Source organism: Halichoeres trimaculatus, unplaced genomic scaffold (assembly GCF_033239565.1).
Source record: "Halichoeres trimaculatus isolate MK-OKI-2021-1 unplaced genomic scaffold, fHalTri1.1 fHalTri1_scaffold_10, whole genome shotgun sequence".
Lineage (NCBI taxonomy): Eukaryota > Metazoa > Chordata > Actinopteri > Labriformes > Labridae > Halichoeres > Halichoeres trimaculatus.
Genome location: NW_027437187.1, coordinates 21,574,121 through 21,595,318, shown reverse-complemented (window position 1 = coordinate 21,595,318; position 21,198 = coordinate 21,574,121). Strand labels below are relative to the sequence as shown.

General features: G+C 40.0%; 1 protein-coding gene across 2 annotated transcripts in view; it reads left to right on the top strand.

Moving 5' to 3' along the window:
- Nucleotides 1–21,198, top strand: part of frmd5a (FERM domain containing 5a) — a 67,299-nt gene that overhangs the window by 36,817 nt on the left and 9,284 nt on the right. Inside the window, exons 2-11 of one of the 2 annotated variants that reach the window (XM_074677058.1) lie at nt 11,627–11,731; nt 12,896–12,938; nt 13,851–13,929; nt 16,059–16,156; nt 16,878–17,001; nt 17,897–17,984; nt 18,148–18,236; nt 18,887–18,950; nt 19,070–19,152; nt 20,522–20,596. In XM_074677058.1, the coding sequence (XP_074533159.1) occupies nt 11,627–11,731; nt 12,896–12,938; nt 13,851–13,929; nt 16,059–16,156; nt 16,878–17,001; nt 17,897–17,984; nt 18,148–18,236; nt 18,887–18,950; nt 19,070–19,152; nt 20,522–20,596 (848 nt within the window). Of the gene's footprint in view, nt 1–11,626; nt 11,732–12,895; nt 12,939–13,850; nt 13,930–16,058; nt 16,157–16,877; nt 17,002–17,896; nt 17,985–18,147; nt 18,237–18,886; nt 18,951–19,060; nt 19,153–20,521; nt 20,597–21,198 lie in introns of both variants that reach the window. The other variant, XM_074677057.1, reaches the window with a different exon arrangement.

Sequence of the window (21,198 nt, the reverse complement as noted above, 5' to 3'; positions counted from 1 at the left end):
TTATTTTTCAAAACTGATACCAAGTGCAAGGTAGTGGGCATTGCTACCATACTGTTTCAAATGTGAGAGGTACCCATCCCTGATTGCAAGTAGAAGTTTATGCAGTGGAAGTTAGTTGGCTCATCTGTGGCCCACTTGACCCAGTGACTATCCTCTATTCTCCTAACTGCAAGGAGGTGTACCAGGGGAAGAGAAAGGACCCCCCTTATGGCAGACTAAATATCCTCATGGATGGAGAATATATATTTTTTTCTTTTTATTGTTGTTGTTTTGATTTTTTAAAAAAGGTCAAAGCTCAGAATTGCTGACCTAAGGCAAGGTTCAAGTCTGGGTTAAATGATTTCTATAACACTCTTCAAAAGCATTCAAACACTGCAGTTTGCTCCAACAGTCATCAGCAGAGGGATAATGACTGAGCCGTGTGCTTAATTGTATCCAGATAACCTTCACGAGCCAGAAGTTCTCATTAAAGCTAAATGCCAAGGATCCACTGTAGGGGGGTAAATTGGAAAATTATCCTATTGGTCACACACAATTGGATCACTTAGTGAGAAACAAAGGACCATAAAATGCTGCTCAGCTCTCCTATGCCAACAAAACTGAGCTGACTTCTCAGAGTCCCAAAAGACTCTGCAGAAAGTCCTTGTACTGTAAACAACAAAGCCATTAGACCACATCAAATTCACTGTCATGACCATTTTGCAGTGATAGTTTTAAGTGAGAGAGTATTTTCACTTATCACGTCAAAGTGGAAACAAATTTAAGACTTGAAGAAAATAAAGTAATAGACCAGGTCTGTTGTTGCCTTGGTTTGGAGGCTCTAAATGGACTCATATCAATCTGTTTCATACATCTTTTTGTTTGACGTTTTCAGTACTTGATCTCTGCCTGCTTCCTGTAGGGACTGAGTTAGCCTTAAGCCCCATGAGCTCTTTTACTCCTTTCTTCGTATGAACATGACAGAGGGTAGAATCTTTTCTTTAATATCATATTATTTTCTCTGATTATTAAGTGCGACAGCCATGACGAGTTAAACTGTACAGGCAAAGACTGCTTTCTGTGGGACACTGATCTGTTCTTGGCAACCAAACAGTGAAAAAGGATGAGTCAAAAAGTGCTGTTGAGTGGTTGGCTGGAGATTTGGACTGACAGCCTATCTGAGAGATTCACTGTGGTGTCACTTATGAGGGTTCAAGGAAGAGTTTCCAGACTGCTAAATTGAGCAGACAGGAAATGTTACTTTGAGCAGAGTTTTTAACAAAAACAGAAGTTACCGTTGTGGCAGTCCATTGAACAAAATGTCACAATTAAATGAGTCCATCAAAAATTTGGACTTTTGTTCAAAAAGGATGAACGCATACACAACACTATGACTTATGGGTTTTACATCTTAGTGTTGTATTCAACATGCTTATACCATTGATGACCATCACTGAAATCTAAATATAATTATCTAAATAATATTCATATATTCACAGGGACAGAGATCTTTTTCTTTCACTTCTTTGTTTAGTAATAGGCAACATACTTTGATGCCATGTGCATTGCAAATGCATAGTGTCTCCTGACATGTCCTGTGAAGTTGGGCTCTTCGAACCAGTACGCCCTCTTAAGTAATCACCGATACAAAGTACCGATACCCCTAGTACTTTTAATACATAAAATTTCAATTAACAGATCTTATTTAACAAAGGCAGCACAGACCCTCTGCCATTGAGTCCAAAATGAAACGCAAAAAAACTCTTTCTAAGTTTACTATTTGAATTTGATAAATTAACAAAAGTGCAAAATAAAAGTAACAACGGGCAAAGTTATATTGCATTTTTTTAAATGTACTGAGATGCAAAATAAAACAGTTTAAATGTTGAATCTCCCTAGTTCATTGATGTTGTCAGGGGACCTGATGCACATTTGCTGTGGTGTCAAACTGTGTCAACTACTGACGAGGAGGACTTACTCAATGTAAGATCGTTTTGCCTTAAGTATTGGCTTCTGGTATCATCTACCTTCACAAGTAGCCTACCATTACCAAGAAATAAGGCCGGTATCAGCCCAATACCGGTATCTGTACGCTCATTCTTACTGTGAAGTATTTGTATTGGACTAAAGCCCTGTTTCCACCAAGAAGTCTGGTTTGAATCAGTACAGTTTGGTACAGGTCAGATTGGTAAAGCCTGATCCTGTTTGCACTGGTCTGTGTTGGTAGGCGGTGTGTATTCTGGATGCCAATAGCCGCGTCAGTTATGAGCTATAATGGTGCAACTCACCCTGCTTATAAATCCAGTGAAGAAGAAAATATGACACGGTGAACAAAGAGCAATGATGGAAGACATCCAGCAATTTGTCTTCTTGGTGATCTCTTTGTGGCTCTGTTACAAACCACAATCAAGCTTTGTTTCAGAGAAGGCTGTTTGCTGCGAGGAGACATACAGCAGCTGCTGTCACACTGTAAGTGACGATTCTTTCGACCAGTCAATGGACTGCAGTGTTGTAGCTCCACCTTCTGGGATCAGATTGGTTTAGTCTGGCACTCCAAAGGAAGGGTCCCTAAAAGTAGGACGGCTTGTCTCGGTTATTTGGGGACCTGTCCTGGGATTAGTCAGTGGAAACGCCACAATATGCCGTACCAAGACGAACCAAACTGAACCGCTTGGTGGAAACTGGGCTTCAAAGACAGCTGTGTGACGGACACTGTAACAGTGAGCAACCCGTGTTGATCTGAGTGCTGATCTTGGTATTTAATGGGCCAGTATGGCTTCAGTTTGTCTCCTTTCAACCAGTGTAGCATATGGATCTGAGCACCAACTCTGTGACAGTCAACGCCTCCTCAGCTAACCTCTGCCCTGGTTAATCAAGGGGACAATGAAGAAGTGCATCATTTAATTGGTTGGCAGACTTAATTAGACACTGATATTTTGAGAGCAATCAGATTGTACAGTTAATATAAATTAAGCCTCTTAGGATGAATCTCAAAAAGTGGAGCAATGAATAAAGCTTTCAAAGGCTGCTGTGAGAACTCTTCAGACAGACTTTCAGACCCTATCCTCTGCACCACAGCTCGTTCTTTTCTGAGGGCTCATGGAGCTGATTGTCTTATTGTCCCACGGAGACCAAGGGTGAGAAACTCCCAAACCAATCTCAGGGATGCTGCACCATTATGGGTAAGACATGCAGAGCTAAGATATGTCTTGAGCAGCTAGCTGTGTTTGAACAAGTCAAATCAACGGGCAGACTTTTAAACAGAGTTTACACACAGAAGCACAGGATCAGCTGTGTCCTTTAGCTTCAAACTGACAGGCTTTTTGATTGTTTTTTTTCCCTCTGTAAGAAAATATGATATCTGAAAAGTTGACCAGAGAACACGGGGCAGTGAGAGAAATCTGTGCAGAATGCCTTCAATATACTAAATCCTTTATGAGAAAGGCTTCTTATTCCCACTGCTACAAAGGGAGACTATTGCATGTTCATAGCAGAGGGCTTAGCATAATTCTGATGCACACAGGCTTTAGCGCTAGGTGTTAAAAATAATTTAACTTTCCACAAAACACAGCTCTGCTTCAAACGCATTTCCGACAGTCTCATAGCAACAGCGGTTTCTATGAGCAGCACTATTTACAAGCCTCTCTTACTCAGGGCCCTACTCTTCAATGCATGCCCTTTGAATGAAGGTAGGCGACTTCTTGCAAAACATACACAATGTAAAGATAGCACTCAGTGAGTCTCAAACTCATCTTCAGCTGTCTCCCACACAGCTTACATAAGGTATTGATTTGAGTGTGCCAGACTTCAAACAGAAAAACAAGTGAGTAAGATGCAACTCCAAATAGCTTCTCAAATAATATATTTAAATCTTATCAAAAAAAGTTGACTCACAGTTACTGATTTCAACATCAAACGGCATTTGATTTAAATGATTGCCAACTGGCTTCTGAGTATTTGAACAAAACAATGAGGAATTTTCGGCGTTTTTTCCAAATGCTGAAAAGCTGAATGTCATTGCTTCAGCACTTGGCATTGCTGGGTTTTTCAACAATATCTTAATTAAATCAATGGAAATTCAACACATAGATCTATAATCCTCATCTCTATAACATATAATTTTGAACATTTTGGATTTTTGGGAAAAAAAATGGCTCAACAGACAAAGAAGTTAGGAAAATGCAAACAATATTTTTACAAGATAAGACCATTGACTGTACATAGAGAGGACAGTGTGGTTCCGCCACTTACCATTGTACAGTTTTGAAGCCAAAATACCCCCGTCACAGGCGCAGCCATTGAAGCATTGGTGCAGCCAGAGTCTATACGCAGTAGACTGTGAGGGATTCTGGGAGAATCTGAGTGGAGCCAGGTGACAAAAATAATATACATTTTTTTTTCTTTTTAGAGTCTAATCACTTCTTGACTCTACCCCCCGACATATTTTACAATCCCTGAAAAAAGTACTCAAGAATGGCAGCTGTTAATCATCATTAAACGTGATGTTAAACCTTGTTTTTAACCTTGTATAACTATTAAAAACAAAACTCTTCAGAAAAAAGAGGAATTGAATACATGGCAGCCAAATGATATCTTCAAATCACCCCAACAATTGGATGTGAGAAATATTTCTACGAGGTGTATTAATTTTTTAACGTTTGACCACAGCCTATCTGGAATGACTGGAGAGTCTGATTGTTTGACCTATACTACAGCCAGCTACCAGGGGGAGCAGTTTTTGTGGTGACCTCACTTCGAGCCTCGCAAAATGACGTCCATTTTTTTACAGCCTATGAATGAGACACCCAGGACACAACAAACTAAGCTGTGTACCTCGAAAATAAACATGCTGATGATCCCATACTAGTGCTAGCATTTCTGTAGATGTCTGAGATTCTGTTCCCTGATTAACTTTTTTTTCCTCGAAAGCTGAACTGCAACTGCAAATAAGCTAAGAGTATAATCCACATAGTTCTGTTAAGTATTTATGTCGTGTTCTTGACCTATTGTCCAAAGTGGTCCAACGTGACTAGCAGAATCTAAAGACAAGGTTTGAGCTCTTTGCTGTCCTTCTGGTACATAATAAACACCCCTGACAAAAGTTTCTGTTTTTCTCAGACTGACGTTTTAGAACAGTGATTCCCAACCACAGGTACACATGCCCCTAGTGGTGTGCAAACATATTGCAGGGGGTGCGTGGAAACATTTGATAAATTCTTTCCAACTTGGAAGTACTGAGATGAGTAAAATGGTACGTGTGAGCTACAACTAGTTTCCCGGGGAGACAATAACTTGTGGCACAGCCGTAATCAAAATCAAAACATATGTTTACCTGCAACCAGGCAAATATGAAAGACAAGCAAGCTCAAGTGTCTCATGAAAGCTCAGATGATTGATGGTGTATCTATTTTATTTTGTTAAGTGTTTTGTTCCTTCCTTTTGCAAGTTTAAAAAAGACTTATTCAAAAGCTCCATTTTTTGTGGTAAATGTTACAAGAGTTATATACAACAAAGGCAGGTTGATTTTTTGTTACTTTATATCCATGTTTAGAATATGGGAAAGCACAATACTCCATCCTCCTTTTTGTTATTACATCAAACATTCATTGTACACATGTGTCAGAACACAACATTTGCCAAATTTTGAAGGAGTCTTGAATGATTTCTCTGCATCCAGGGAGTATGTTTTATTTCCCTCTTACTAAGCCTGTATTAATTGTAATCATAGCCCTCACTTTTCACCTGTTCAGATGTATCTCAATGAGAAGCTTTAGCAGCAATTATCCATAGCGCCTTATCCTCTGCTGTACTTACTCTCATGATTCCTTACATTTCTGGGGCAAATCATTGCATGTTCCCATAGAAGTCAGGCCTTCATGGCCCACTTTCTGCTACATAGTACTGCAGATTGTTTCTGTGGCTCTCAGCGTCTGCTTGCACAGAGTCATTATAGGTGCATCACCAGTGCAGTTTATCATCTCATTTACTTTAATAAATTAAGAAAAAAAACATTCTGGGCAAATGAGCTTGTGTGTTAAAGGTTAATATGGTTGCATCTTAAGTGTGCATTGCCTTGACGTTGCAGGTTGTAGTTTATTGTTCCCTTAGGCTTTACTCTGACATGGAGATGTCTTTGTGGATGTTGCTTTAACACTCTTATTTCATGATTGATGATTTTAATCATTAATGATGAAGCATTTTAATCACTCTTGAGATATTCTGTCACTATCTATTACGTGCTCTATGTCCCCTCTAACTGCTGATGCTTGCTTTTCCTTTAATGACCCTGTTAAATCATGGCCTTTTAGTTACAAATGTCTGACCACATGCTGATAATTTTGTTCCACACTTTGGGGAAATGAGCCACTTTGTTTAATTACATCCAACATATTTTTCACTCACCGTGTCATAAAGATATCTGCTCATTTGGCACTCTAACATATGGTGTATTTATTCCAAACAAGCTATGAGGCATTTAAGCATTTGATTTGAAAAAAAGTCACTTGATTTGAGGTGTTGTAAAATGGGCTTCATTTCCACTGTCATGTAAGTTTGGCCACTGCGTCCCAGCTGTGGTGCTCTGTGTCACCACTTGAGCTCCAATGCTGCTCAGTCAGGAGTCTAACTCAAGCTAACTTATTAACCAGCAAAATCGCTCAGCCTTCTGGGACAAAAGAGAGCAATCTGCTTATGAAACCAAAGAAATCACCTCAGGGCTCGTCTCTGTGCCTTTAGCCTTACACACCACTGCTCACACACAAACATACAGTCAATGGCATCATGTCTTTCCCCTTCCTGCGATAAAGTGATTCAATCTTTTATTAATGGTCTGTGCTCCTGGGTTGACATGGAGACCGTTTTAATGATTAATCTGAATGGAAAGCGTCCATTGAACACAGAGGCCCTGAAGGAGAAACACAACCACTGTTCTGATCTTTGTAACTGTTTTATGAGCCAGTCGGATATGTCTTAATGAATCTCATGCTTATTGTAAAGAATAAAACAATTGGCCGAAGACACTTTGGCTTGACCATATTTTTTTATACAAAGAGGTAAGGACTCTGAAAGTTAAAATTATAGATGCAAGTCAGACTTCTGTTTCTTTTTATAACCTCTCACCCAGGATGGCATGGGAAAAAATCAGCATAAAAAAATTGATGATTCAAATATATGAATGCACTAAGGCTGCTTCTTTAGAAATTTGCACCAGAACTTTCTGGACTCCTTTTGGACTCATCTCTTTCTAACATCAATGATTCACATTGCATGCTTTGTACATTTTTGACTGAAAAAGACAAAGCTGTTCTTTTTTGAGACTACATATACCGGAGCTTTTTTTAGTCTGAGACTTATTGTTGTGGCTTTTTCCTGTTTGACAGGGGCATGTGTGAACAAGTCAAACTCTGTTGAAGTCATTAGACTTGCTTCTGCACAGTTTCTTTATTTCCCCGCTTCATGTGGAGCTGACACAAGGATTGAAACTAGATACTGCTATAGGATGTTTTGACACTGCAGATAGATGTACTTTTAATTAGATGTAATAATGAAGAGTACAGTATTTGAGATAAAAATCTTCATTTTTATTAATGATATAAAAAATGTCAGAAAGCTCTGTCTCTGCTACATTCACCTTAATCTTTTAAGGACCAGTGGGAGTATAATGCAGCTGTGCTTGGTGGGTCAAAGACAGAGGTGATGGTGGTGGTTGTGGGGGGACACTGGGGAGCCAGAGGGTGGGGAGTGGGAGAGGGAGGGTGGTTTGTGGTGTTGAATACTAACAACCTTGCACTTCTCACAGCACAAAGGAGCAGATGTCTTTCCTGACTCAGTGGGTCCTCTTCAAACAGGACCGTTTCTTTTTGTCTCTGGCTTTGTCTTCTCTACAGTGTCTTCATCGACGTTCTGACCCACTGATTAAACAACACAATGAAACAAGCTTTTCCCTTCATTAGAACTTTTAGATATTTTTTTTGTTTTACAGAATTTATAGTTTAAATTATGTGTGGTCAGACATGACTTTGTGTTTATACCTGAGAAAGAATCTGGCTTTCTCCAGAACAAACCTACCTTACATTTCGCAAACATGCACATCAAGTGTGCAGAATACTGCATCGAAACAGCTAAAATGAGGTTACTCCAGAGCTTTGATTCCTAGTCAAATGCATTTCCATGAAAACAGTCAGCTACAAATAACAATACATGTGTTTATGTATCTCCTTCTATTTCAATTTCAATGCTTGTAAACATGCATCTCCATTTCTTTCAAATTGCACCTACATGCATTTTATGAGCCTTGGCATTCCAAAAATATCCTTCTCTCTTCATTTTCTTCATTTTATTGAGGCCCACAAGTGAGCAGGGATGTCACATTCTGTAGTAACGTTACAGCGGAGGAATAATCCCAAAGTGACAGTGGCGAGACCCATGAAGCCCGTCGGGCCAGCTGAAGAAAGGCCAGTTACCTCCAGCTCTGAGCTCGTTTCAGCATTTGTTCTGAGAGTAGCTGCAGTTAAAAGGACAAGTTTGACATCCACAGGCCCTGTCCTAATGAAGTGCCTCTTATCCCCAGTCTGAGTGATGGTATGGAGGAGGGTGCTGCCACTGACACTTTTACTTCCTGTCAAAGGGTTAACAAGAAGGAGGGGCACACTGTCCAACCTTGACCTTTAGTGACCTCTTCATGCTATATCATGAGAGCTAAGACCGCAGGCCTATCACAGTTTCTGTTTCAAGAGATCTGATAAAGATGAGTATGGCTGCAGTATTTTTAGACTGTATAAACAACTAATTCAAACAGTTTTCTGTTTGAAAATTTAGATTCAATTTGGGGAAACTGGTTTTTGAAGAGAAAAGTTAACTTTTTACTAATAGTAGTGTGAGTGTAGGAAATACTTGATGTGTAATGAAATTAAGCTCTATGCAGATTTATCGCCAACTTTATGCCTTATAATCTTTGCAGAGGTGCTCCGAAGGCTGATCAAAAAAATAAATAAAAAACTGATCACAGATTATTTAAATTACTTTATATTTTAACCTTGAACAGCCCAGACTGGCGTCTGTAAACCTGTAGTGCTCTGCTACACATGCTATGGACAGTATTGTAAACTGTAATATTTGTGTATTTTCGAGGACTGTGCTTAGGCGTCAGGATGGGAAGTGTTTTGGTTTTAATCTGAGTAGCTTTGGCTATTGATTTATCAGCAAACACTGGTGGTAAATGACAAAGATTTAATTCTTCAATTTTAGCCATAGACTGTATAAAACATGGACGTGGTCTCCCCAATGTTACCCATCTGTTTCTAAAACGGAAAATGAAGCACATCGGCTATAGCGGCCATATTGGTAGTGGCAGAGGCTTCACCTACAGCTTTAGGGCGCCTGTCCGTCACGTGACCCTGAGCTGTGCCTCTGATTGGGCGAGCTTGGGATCTTAATATCCTCTAAACGGCCGAGTTAGAAAAAAATTCACCCCCGTACAGTGGGTGCCGTTAGTGAAATTAGCGACTCAGACAGGAGACTTTTTTTTAACCAGGCTGTAAATAGGTTAATTTCTGCTTCGAAAGTGGCTTTTTTTGATTGGTGTGTATGTGACTTCCGGTACCTCCGGAGCCAGCACTGACACTCAAGGAACAGCAGATTTTAGCATATCCACATTGTCTCATATTCTTAGACTGGAGGTTGCCACTTGATTTTAGCTCAAGCGACAAAGCTCTTTGATGCTGCATTACAGCAGCCAATCAGGAGTTAGATTTTCTGACTACATGGAATACATGAGGATTGATTTGTTCAACAGCAACGAAAAAACAAACATACCGGTAGCTTGCATCTAATTTTCGAACTAATCTTTATCCTGATGCTCTTCTTTCAGCAAACTTGTCATCCTTAAATTGCAAGTAGATCACAAGTTGTAGGTTTTTACTGCAAATCAGCCAGAACTGAAACCCACTTGACCGCTTGAGTTTGTACTGGACCAAGAATGATGTGTTTCCATTGCAGTCTTGAATGCAGCCTGGAAAAAGAAGTCTTGGATAAAAGTTGTTTAATGCTAACACCAAGTACACCACAACTACTGATCCAACCCCAGAGGAATATACTGTATTTATTCCACACTGTGGACAAATGATGGTCGACCATGAATTCTGATGGATATAAAATTGTTTGGAATACAGTTTTAAGTTTTAAGTCTCAGCTTTAAAAATAACAGTGTATGGCTAATTTCATGATCAAATATTCATGTTTCTGACTATTCATTTATCAGCTTATAATGTTAGATTTTTACCTGGTATTGAAAAGATATTGAAGTTCAGATCTCAGGTTTAGACAAGAGGTTTCCAGCTTGAACTCGAACAACTGATTCTCATGGACTGGAGGAAAATGCAAAATGAATTCACATCATCTGAGGCATATTAAAATCTTCTGAAGTCAAAGAAAAAGTCTACTAACTCAACCAACAGACCTCATCTAAGATTTACAAAGTTTTCAAGATGACTAACACGCTGTTAAAAAGAGTAATTTTCATTTGCAGTGACGGCTTCCTCCAAATACCTCCAAACAAACTGTGTGAGTCATCGTGTGTGTTTGTGGGTGTACTGACTGACCTGCTGAAAGGACTCCTCTAAAATATCCCTCATTGAGACAAGTCTGTGATGTAGCACTTGGGGCATGATATCTTCATAGGAAGGGTGATGGTTACACTGCTGGAGTGGCTCTAGGTTTAATGCTTGCTGTTTTACTGAAACTGATTCATCACACCCACTTTTTGACCTTCAGCTTGCTTGAAATCTGCAGCGCTCAATGTCAGCAGTGTTTTGTGTAGGAACGGCATGAAGAGTTTTATCTATTCAATGAACATTTCAAAAATAATCACGTTTTATTTCTCATCCTCTTTCCAGTGTTTAAACAGTCAAATGAGTGTCACATACTCCATCTGCTGCAGAGTTGTAATCATCACTCGTTTTTATGCAAATAATATCTGCATCTACTGTAGGATGAGGGTAAACTCCTCCAGAGGGAAACAAATTATGTTAAAAAGCAGCACTAAATGTTCCTCTGTCCTGTCATCTTTTAAGAGGTGTTTCCTTTGCTTTGGGGTGTTTCAAACAGTATTATGTGCTTGTGTTGGCTCCCTATAAGACAATCAGTTCCAGTCTGATCCAAATGTTATGCTTTGAGCCTGGATGCTCAGCAGCCTCATGCAGAGTAGTTTATGAGTAGAGGGATGGGTGTATATGTGGGACTCAGCGAACGATGCCCAGGCTTCTCTCGTCACCACGCTCCACAAAAGTGTTTCTCCAAGGAAAGCTTCATCATGAGGTTCAGAATGCAGAGTATTAGCAAAACCCCAGTGAGATCTCAGCATATTTAATCCAGCCTCTCTTTAAGCTCCTCTTCTCGCTGTGGATGGGGTTTATTCCTGACACTTCAGATGGCTCTGGCTGTGTATTAATGTTGGATGAATCTGAGAAGTCTCTGGCAGGGTTTTAAAAAACTCTGAAGCGCATTCTGCTAGCAGGAATTATTCCCATGTTTGAATTCAGGACAGTGCCTTTTTCTTTGGGAAATCATTTTTTGGAAGATGTTTGAATGTGTTTTTGATTCGTTGCCTTGCATGCTGGCTGAATGTTTGCTTTCTTCTTTTCTGTTACAGAGGGATGCGAAGGGACAGTACTTGTTTGACCTCATCTGTCACCACCTCAACTTGCTGGAGAAAGACTATTTTGGTATCAGATATGTTGATCCTGACAAGCAGCGGGTAAGAGTTTGTGTGGGAGAGGGCATGACAGGGCTTCTTGTGTGCAGGCCTTTGAGCTTTTTTTCTACAGTTACCATTTTAACTTAGCCACTGCTGGAAGGACTCAGTTGTAGTACATTGATACAAGAGAACCTCTGATATGTATCTTATTTTCAAAAGAGTCAATCAAACAGATCCTCCTGTTTCTAGTTTAGCTGATGTACCCGAGCTAAGCAAAGAGCTTCCCTGCTTTAGCTCAGCAGATGTAAGAATAGCTAAAAGCCTTCACAACAGAGGACATCATCTTATTGTCACAAACATGACTGTGCTGCTTTTTGTCTGTGCAAAAAAAGAAAAAAACATCATGTGTAGCTTTACTTTAAAAGATTGAACAGATTTGATTGAGCTGAAGGAAAAAGAGTAGGAGACTGTCAGCGAGAGTGAAAAGTTGTGTTCTCCAGCTTCTGTTATTCAGGCCTGTCTTTCAGACTGTCGTTCAGGCTCTTCTGCAGGGAAGCATGTTGTAGCACTGCTTGATTCATGAAGTATTCACATGTTCACGGATCATGTTGTAGTCCTGCACACAAGAGTCAAGACTTGCTGATGCTGCATTTTCTATGCTGTCACTCAGGACTATTTTGGTGGTTGTTGCTGTGGGTGGGTCTGGCTTTTAGGAAGGAAGAAGGATGGGAAGAGAGAAGATTTTTTTCCACTGGGAATGAGGAACCTGAATCTGTTTATGTTACTATCCACACCATCAGGAGCTTACTGATTGGGTCAAAATGTGTTTACCAACCAGCATTCTGGCTTGTTAGAGCCCAATTTGTAACAAAAACCCAAAATGTAAGATGACCCGAAATTTAATTTAAAAATGTAATAAGTGACCCAACAACAATTTGTTACATTTCGGGTGAAAAGTTATTACGTTTTGGGCTCAGCATCTTGTTATATTTTGGGTCAGTTGTTAAAAAAATTGAGTTCTGCCCTAACAAGGCTCTAACAATGTTTTAAGGGGCTTAAACTGTCAGGATTTCAAAATAAAACTCAACTAACATTTGTGGTAAGAACAGAAAAGTCCCATAGGAAAAAAACTCAGTTGTTAAAATAAACATCAGCATCAGCCAAGTGATTAATGATTACAAGAATTTATGAGTGTGAATAATCTGTTTTCCTTTTCTGATGCAGCACTGGTTGGAATTCACAAAATCCATTGCAAAGCAAATGAAATGTAAGTACTTTGATTTTCTCTCCTGTCACATATTAGAAGCTTGTCTATTTAGTTTTTTACTCCTTTCATTCCTCTGAACAGCATCTTACACACAAAACTCAGATAATGTCGTTGAACATGAAGCCTTTTTATTGATTAATTGATTAATTGATTAGTTTCCCCCCACACAGTATATGAGGAGACTAGAATTGGATCTTGGACCAACTACACTGTCAAATGAAATCCAGAAATGATAGGGCTGAGAAATGATCTAAAAAAGGAGATGGCAGCATAAACCACTGCCATCAGGAACGATAAAGCTTTGGTACTTTATCTAAAAATGTTTTGCTTTATTATCTCTATCACCTTTTGTCTAGTTTGCAGGACTCTGACTTGTAACAGAGTCTGCTACACTGCTTTATCCTGACTTTTTAATTTAAAAAAAGTCAAAATAATTTAATATTTGGAATATAGAGAACTTGTGTAGCCAGCCTGTTTTCTCTCTTTATTCTTAAATCAAAATTTTAGTAAAACTATCAACCTGCTAACACTTTACTTTGGGCTTGTTATAAAAGTGGGTGATGAAGAAAGCTCAGCATGTGACCGCAGGCTGCTTTGAAAAGTCACACAAGGACTCAGTGAGATGAACATGAGATTTGCTCAAATGGTAACATCATCAGTGGTGGCTGTGAGGGGACCTCCAAGGTGCTGGGTTCATGGGTGCTGGAAGGCCTTAAAGGGACAGTAACCAAAACGAAGCTTGTCAGAGGCTGAAATGAGGGAATTCACAGATTCTGGCCCAAGATAAGAAAACAATAGTTGAGTAGCAAATCATGTAAAGCTACTACAAAGGTATGGGGGGGACAATATAAAGCCTGAAAATGAACACAGTACAGTACTTTTCTTTAACTGTGTCCTGTTTATCTCCTGCAGCTCAGCCTCCATTCACCATGTGTCTGAGAGTCAAGTTCTACCCTCCTGAACCTGCTGTTCTCAAGGAGGAAATCACAAGGTATGACCTTCTGAAGTTTCTACCACTTAATAATAAGGAAAATAATTAGAGAAAGACTCGACTGTTGTACTAAAAAGCTACAGCTTACCCTTTTCTCTGTTCAGTGAACAAAGAAAACTTATCCACAGTGTGAACATTTGACCTGTGAATAGCACCTCCTCTTGTATTTTCAGGTTAGGCTCTGGTACAATGCTCAGACATTTAAGGACAGAGCAAACACGTCTCAGTCTGAAACATTATTTATGGACCTTCATAATTTAAATGCTGGAGCACAGTCTGAAACATTATGATAAATATTACACACAGTTTGCAGGAGGAGTTGTGAAGCAGAGAAAAATGTAAAAGCCTTTCTTTATAGCTTGTTCTGAAAAAGATAACACAGTAAAAGCAACATTGTGCAAGACTTTTTCAAAGCAAACATGTTTATTCTTCTTAAATGAGGCCCTGATTTAGTACCTAAAACAAAAGAAATATTATAAATGTATATTCACTCTGAGTGCAGTCAGATTATTCAGAAAGTAACCAGCTGATATATCATATGAGTGCATGTTGAGCCTACATATACATTCATGCTAACTATGAGCTACACAGGCTATTCTGTCTGTCTGAGGTGTAATTTGATCAAATGTGCATCACATATACTGCACAGTGCATTTAATCAATGTGGGGGAGATGGGAAAACAGGTTCTGATTGAATGTGCTGGGGTAAAGGGGGCGATTGAAAACTGGGGTGAGGAGGAGAGAGTGATACATGATGATGAGAGTGGAGAGGACGGACCACAAAGGAAGACGGGGGGTAGAGAGAGGGCAAATAATCAATCACACACAAGGCTTCCTCTTGTCATATTGTGCAGCACACCAGTGCTGTAGCTGAGCCGTGGGAGTCACACCAAAACAGGCACTTTAATTAAGATATGTTGATGCTTTTGTAAAATTAGGCCTTCGCTACGGACATTGTGACACAAGATACTGAGAATTAACTCACATCTTTAACCAGACACTGTTTACAGGAAGTAATTAGTCAGTGTGATGTCTTTGCAGAAATGTAACATTAATCTTAGTTTTACTTTGGGGTAATTACAGTGAATAAGATTTTCTTATAGCTCCCTCAATGTGCTGTTATTGTGGTTTAGAAAAATGAGACAGGGAAGTTTTTTCTTTTTGTCTCATTGGAGGAGACTGAAACTAAGATTTAAAATGTATTATTATTTTTTCAGCTCTAAAAACAGAAAAAAAAGAAGACAACGAAACATTTTTTGTGTGTTTACTTGAGATGATGCTCAATTTTTGAAATGATCAGATGAAGTGTGTTTGGTTTAGCCCCACAGCTTAATTGTTGTTGCAGTTCCCACAAACGGCATCAAAGCAAAGAAACTAATATTTAGGAGCTAATTCATCATCTGCCATGAATACTGTATCAAATCACTACCACTAAGTAGTCATTTATTCTTGCTTTATTGGAGAAATCATTCTATCAACTGATCTGTTGAACTTGTGTCAGCATGAAAACCAGAGGGAGAGCTTACCATGCATCCCTCTGCACAGGAGGCGTTTTTACTGTGTGTGGAAATGGCCTACATAGAGAGAAGCTAGTCTGCCTTTCTGTTTGCAGAACACAGTGAGGAAAACACCTCACCTGTTCAGCTTTGTTGTTTTGTAAATACCAAATTTTGATGTTGTCCTCACCTCTTACAGTAATTCCAGCAACAATGATGCTCATCATAACCGATGCAGTCGTCACCATCTGATTGTTTTCTCAGAGAAATTTCCAGCTTCAGGAGCTGATTGGTTGGAGGAGACTGAAACTAGGCTGTAGGCTTTAAGAAAAACAGAGTGTCAGAGGCAGCTTCTCCCTCAGGGCCTTCCTCTCCTCCTTTCCTCCATACAAAACCCTTATTTCTACTAAATCAAAAAGAAATATTCAAAGCACCCATCGGGAGTGAGAACTGCGCTGTCTTTGAGGTTTATCAGGTTTGTTGTTTTTTTTTTAACTTCTCCCACTTGTTTTATTTCTTCTGTGTTTTCCCAGAGAAATCTAACAGGAAGAGTGGTTTGAGGTACTCAAATATGTCATCAGCATTCTTACGAGCAGGCCCGTCTTAATGTGATGTTTGCCCTCTCCTTTGTAGATATCTTGTCTTCCTGCAAATCAAGAGAGACCTCTACCACGGTCGGCTACTGTGCAAAACCTCAGATGCAGCCATGCTGGCAGCTCACATCCTTCAAGGTAATTGGAGGTGACAGGTGGAAATGACTTACACCACTCTGCTTGGCACTCTGTTCATGACCTCTGTCCAACTGTGTCCTGTAGTTCACAATCTGATAAATAATGCCACCATGCCATTAATGGGCTGAATTCATAGGAAATATACGGTATAATGTTCTGGAAACAACATGTCTGCTGTGCTTTTTTTATTCACACATAAGATCATTATAAACAAAGATGATGTGATTATTCATACTGATATTGACCCCAGAATGTGTGCAAAGAGGATGTTTCTAATGATAATTACATCAGTGACTTGCACACTTCCTCACTAGACACTGCCAATGCTAATTTATAAAGTCTTTGATGTGGTTTTCTGCCATCTTATCTTTGCACCACACACGGATGTAAACAAACACAACCACACATGAGGTAAACTGGCACAGCTAGCATCACAGATAGCTCTGTTTGAGGAGAGGCAGGTCCTCGGGAGGAGGGGCTGATGAATTAAAGATGGGCTGCCTGGTCAGCTCCTTCTTGCAGATAGATTTTAGTATCAGGGTCATCTGAGGAAGTGCAGTGTGGCATGAAGGAACAGAAATAGTCCTGGGCATGTTCTGCTGGTCTACACTAACAAAAGCACCACTGTGCTGGAATCTGTAAACATCACTGTAACATTAATTTGCCTTGAAGATTTGTGCATTTGTTTAACATTTAAGTTTTTTTCTGATACTCTCTCCAGCTGAGATCGGGGACTATGACCCTGGGAAGCATCCTGAAGGCTACAGCTCCAAATTCCAGTTTTTCCCCAAACATTCGGAGAAGCTGGAGCGCCGGATTGCAGATTTACACAAGACGGAGCTGATGTAAGAGCCAAGAAGTTGACCATTCAGTCACATACCTGTAGATCCTGCACTCTCATGCGCTGGACAAACACCAGACTTCCTATCACATTTTTGTAGCTGAATCCAGTAATGAGGACAAGGACTCCTCTCTGCTCTTTATTACGGTCATTTGTTACCGGTCCAAAAGTGACCAATTCAGATGGAGGAGCAGTTGATTATGAGTGAATTGTTAAGGCTACAGAGCAAACAGAGCAGCTCCATTCACACACACACACACACACACACACACACACACACACACACACACACACACACACACACACACACACACACACACACACACACACACACACATACACACCCAAATACTTGTGCAAAACAAACATAAAAATCCCACTGGCACCATGTGGAATAATGATGGTTTTCAGTAACATTATGGTTCTTATTCTAAAATAAGTTCCCTGCACATTTCAATGTAAATTTGTGGCTCTCTGATTGTTTTTAAGAAGTTAAAACTAAATTCTTTGTAATGATAAACAGATAAGCAAATTAGAGTGAGAAATCAAATTTCAAAACTATTGGATCAGCTTGGTAAAAATGACAGACTCTGCTGCCCACTAGTGGTTTCTTTTTTCTTAACATTTGACTAATCTCAGTACTTCACCACAAGAATGTCCACATTGTTAGACCTAACTGGAGCTTGATAAACATCAAATATTTGAGAATCCTTGCCCAGTCCGATCTTGAATCCTGTTTAGTTTTACTCCTTTCCTGAAAAATGATTGTGTTGCAACAGTTGAAATAATCCTGTTTGTGCCTGCTCAAAGGTGTTCAGGTTTTACACATTCTGTGGCTTCCTTTACTGTGAGTGATGTACTGATACAGATGCTGTGTGTGTGTTTGCCCCCCCTCTCAGTGGACAGACACCTGAAACATCAGAGCGAAATTTCCTACAGAAAGCCCAGATGCTGGAGACATATGGTGTTGATCCCCATCCATGCAAGGTTTTCCTTCTGTTCTATTTTTAGATGCAAATAAAAAGTTCTGTCAAACTTGCACGTTTAATTCTATAACAGGATTTACTGTACGTGCTGCAGGACATGTTTAGTTTTTGGTTCATTTGTGTTAAAACGTGTGCTTTTAAATTTTATTTTGAAATTCTTCCAGGATGTGTCTGGAAACCCAGCCTTCCTCGCCTTCACGCCGTTTGGTTTTGTGGTGCTTCAGGGGAACAAGAGAGTTCATTTTCTCAAATGGTGAGCCAAATGTGTAACATTCTTCTACGTGAGCCAGTGGCAGCACATCCCTCCAGTACTCACAGGAACAAATAAACCGAGACGTCACTGCAGGCCTTGAATTTACCTCATTTGGCTCTCTATATGCACGCTGTTCCACTTGAAACAGCGTGTACTGTGCAGCTGGTTGTACGGTCACAGTCAACAGAGCTCATCCATCTGCTTCTACCTGTGACAAGAGCCGGCAGCTAGCATGAGCACAGATGGCTTATTAAACCAGCTAGAATCCTTACAAGGCCTGCAGCTTGATACTCATAGCCTCTAATATCCATCCTCTGATTTGACTTCAGTAAAATGCTTTATCAATAAATTAAAATGGTAAATACGATACATTTTTGTTTGACGTGATGTGTCTATTTGTGTTGAAATGTGGCATTTTTATTGTTTGCAGGTTTTATTCAGGTGTTGCTTGTTTGTACTCAGGTTCTCCATGCCCTGTCTGCTGGGAATAATATGAGTTATTTGTTTTGTCAGGCAAACATAGCTCTCTGTGGCTGTTTATGTGATCTCAAAGTGTTTCTCATGAATATTTAAAGAGACTGTGGCTTTCTGTTTCTGCTTGCTATTTAAGTGTGTAACCGCTGCTGTTGCTTTCTGTCTGTCCTGCACAGGAGTGACGTGACCAAACTGAAGTTTGAAGGCAAGACTTTCAACGTATATGCAAATCAGAAGGAGGTGAGAGAATGAAATGTTGGACACGCGCTGCATGTGATGATAAATTTGAGGCTGGTTTTCTCCTTCAGTTTGTTATATTTTCCTGCACATTCTATCATTTCAACGTGCAGGACGAAAAGATCATCTTAACGTACTTTGCACCCACACCTGAGGCATGCAAGCACCTTTGGAAGTGTGGAGTGGAGAACCAAGCCTTCTATAAGTGAGTCTACACGTTTCTTCCTGTTGTCAAGTGTTCATGATTGAGTTCCCTCCCTCGGCCTCCCTGAGTGCTCTCGGGGAAGGTGACTGTCACAGTACAGTGCCTCGATGTCCTCAGAAGACCTTTCTTCCTGGATGTTTGTCATGTGGTAAAACAAGGTGTTGTTGCCTCTGACCTTTGGTGATTGAGAGCACACTGGCACGAGACTGCAAGCACTGCATAGCTCTGAGATATGGTTCCCTGTTCCTCGCCATAAAAAAGGAGGAGGTCCCCTTTGCTCTCCACCTCAGAAAGGTGATTTAGAAAAAAAGCAGCATGTGAGCTCACCAGGCCCAGGAGTGGTGTAATAATGACTGCAGCTGATAATTCAGGATGTAAAGGGTACGTGTGGAGGTCAGCAGATGGAAAGGGGGAAAGGGAGGGGGAGCATAGAGCTTAGCTGGATCATTGATGGAGCCAATATGATGTGACCTTTATGTGACTCCCTATAGGGGCTGATAATGCTTTATCCGGCCCCTGCTTATTAAGATCATACTGCAAAAGCGATCTGTGGAGCCAAAACATGGGCAGACGTGATAAAGATGTTTTCCAAGAAGCACACGTGTCCTTTAGAACAGTGGTTCTCAGATGGGGGTACACGAACCCTGGGGGGTATGTGAGGGCACTCTAGGAGATATGCAAGATTCAAAAATTCATACAAAAAAATAGCAACCAAGAAAAAAACTTCAAGCACTATTTTTTCAATAAATATTTGAATCCAAAATAAATTTTAGTTCATAAACTAAATATTATATCCATTAGGTTATTAAATTCAGTTTTACCCCATGAAAATAAGGGTCTCCCTCATACCAGGATAACAATGCAAATTGCAGCATTGTGGTTGGAGAGCAGCAGCAACGCTACTGAAAACACAGACGGACAGGCTTTTAAGAAGGCAAAACCAGAACCGGCAAAATTCTGTCAGTACTTGGAAAAGTATTCTTGATAGGATTTACATCCACAAGTTGAAACCCACCAAAGGCATGGTGATTTGTCTGCAGGGAGAAATTAGCCCACAGTAGCATTAAGCCAGCAAATCTTCAGCAGTTTGCAAACCACTGCTTTAGAACAAAGGAACATTAACATAATATATCACAAACAAACATATTAAATACTGTATGAAGTCCTGCAAATGAGGCAGTGCCCATAATGCATATAGAGGACATGAATAATTTAATATGGTGATATTTTATCCCATTTCTGCTTGGTAATTGGGTTCAGAGAGGCACAGATTGAATACATAAATTCTTTGTATCAGAAGCAAATATAATCAGCAATGAGTTTCCTTCCTGTTTGGATGCAGCTTATCTTTTTTTCCTCCTCTCATCAGGCTTGAGAAGTCAAGTCAGGTTCGCACCGTGTCCAGCAGCAACCTGTTCTTCAAGGGCAGCCGTTTCCGATACAGGTAGAGTGTCCACTGAGTCATTACAACTGATGACGGGGAGGGGGGAACGGTGCACAAACACCCCTCAGCTGGGGGTGGGGGGGTGGGGGGGGGGGTGGGGGGGGTGGCTCCCTGAAGACATGTCCTCCTGGCCTTTTGCTGCTGTATCATCAACTTGCTTTAGCCCCAAGGATAAAACTCATACCTCACATGAAAGGGGAAATGAAGGAGAGACATCATATCAAGCAAAATCACCTCATATGGGCTTGTTACTTAAAGCTGATTGTATAGCATCAGTTAAACTGAATTAGATGTACAAAAATTATTTAACTGTCTTCATTGCAAGATGCCAAAGAGAGAAATAAATGAGTACATTTGAGTTTGAATGATTCTTTTAAGAGGGAAAATATGATGGTTAATTAGTACAAGATAAGCAGGACATCATTTATTGAAATACCTGTGTTACCATTCATAGATATTTTTTATTTTAATATATAATCATAGAAAATTGAGTTTTATTTTGAAGGGAAGTCATGATCATTGTTTTGATATTTTTACCAGCATGTCTGTGTGCGCTTGTCTGACTGGCTAAAATTCAGTTACACAAAGCTGAATTCATTGAC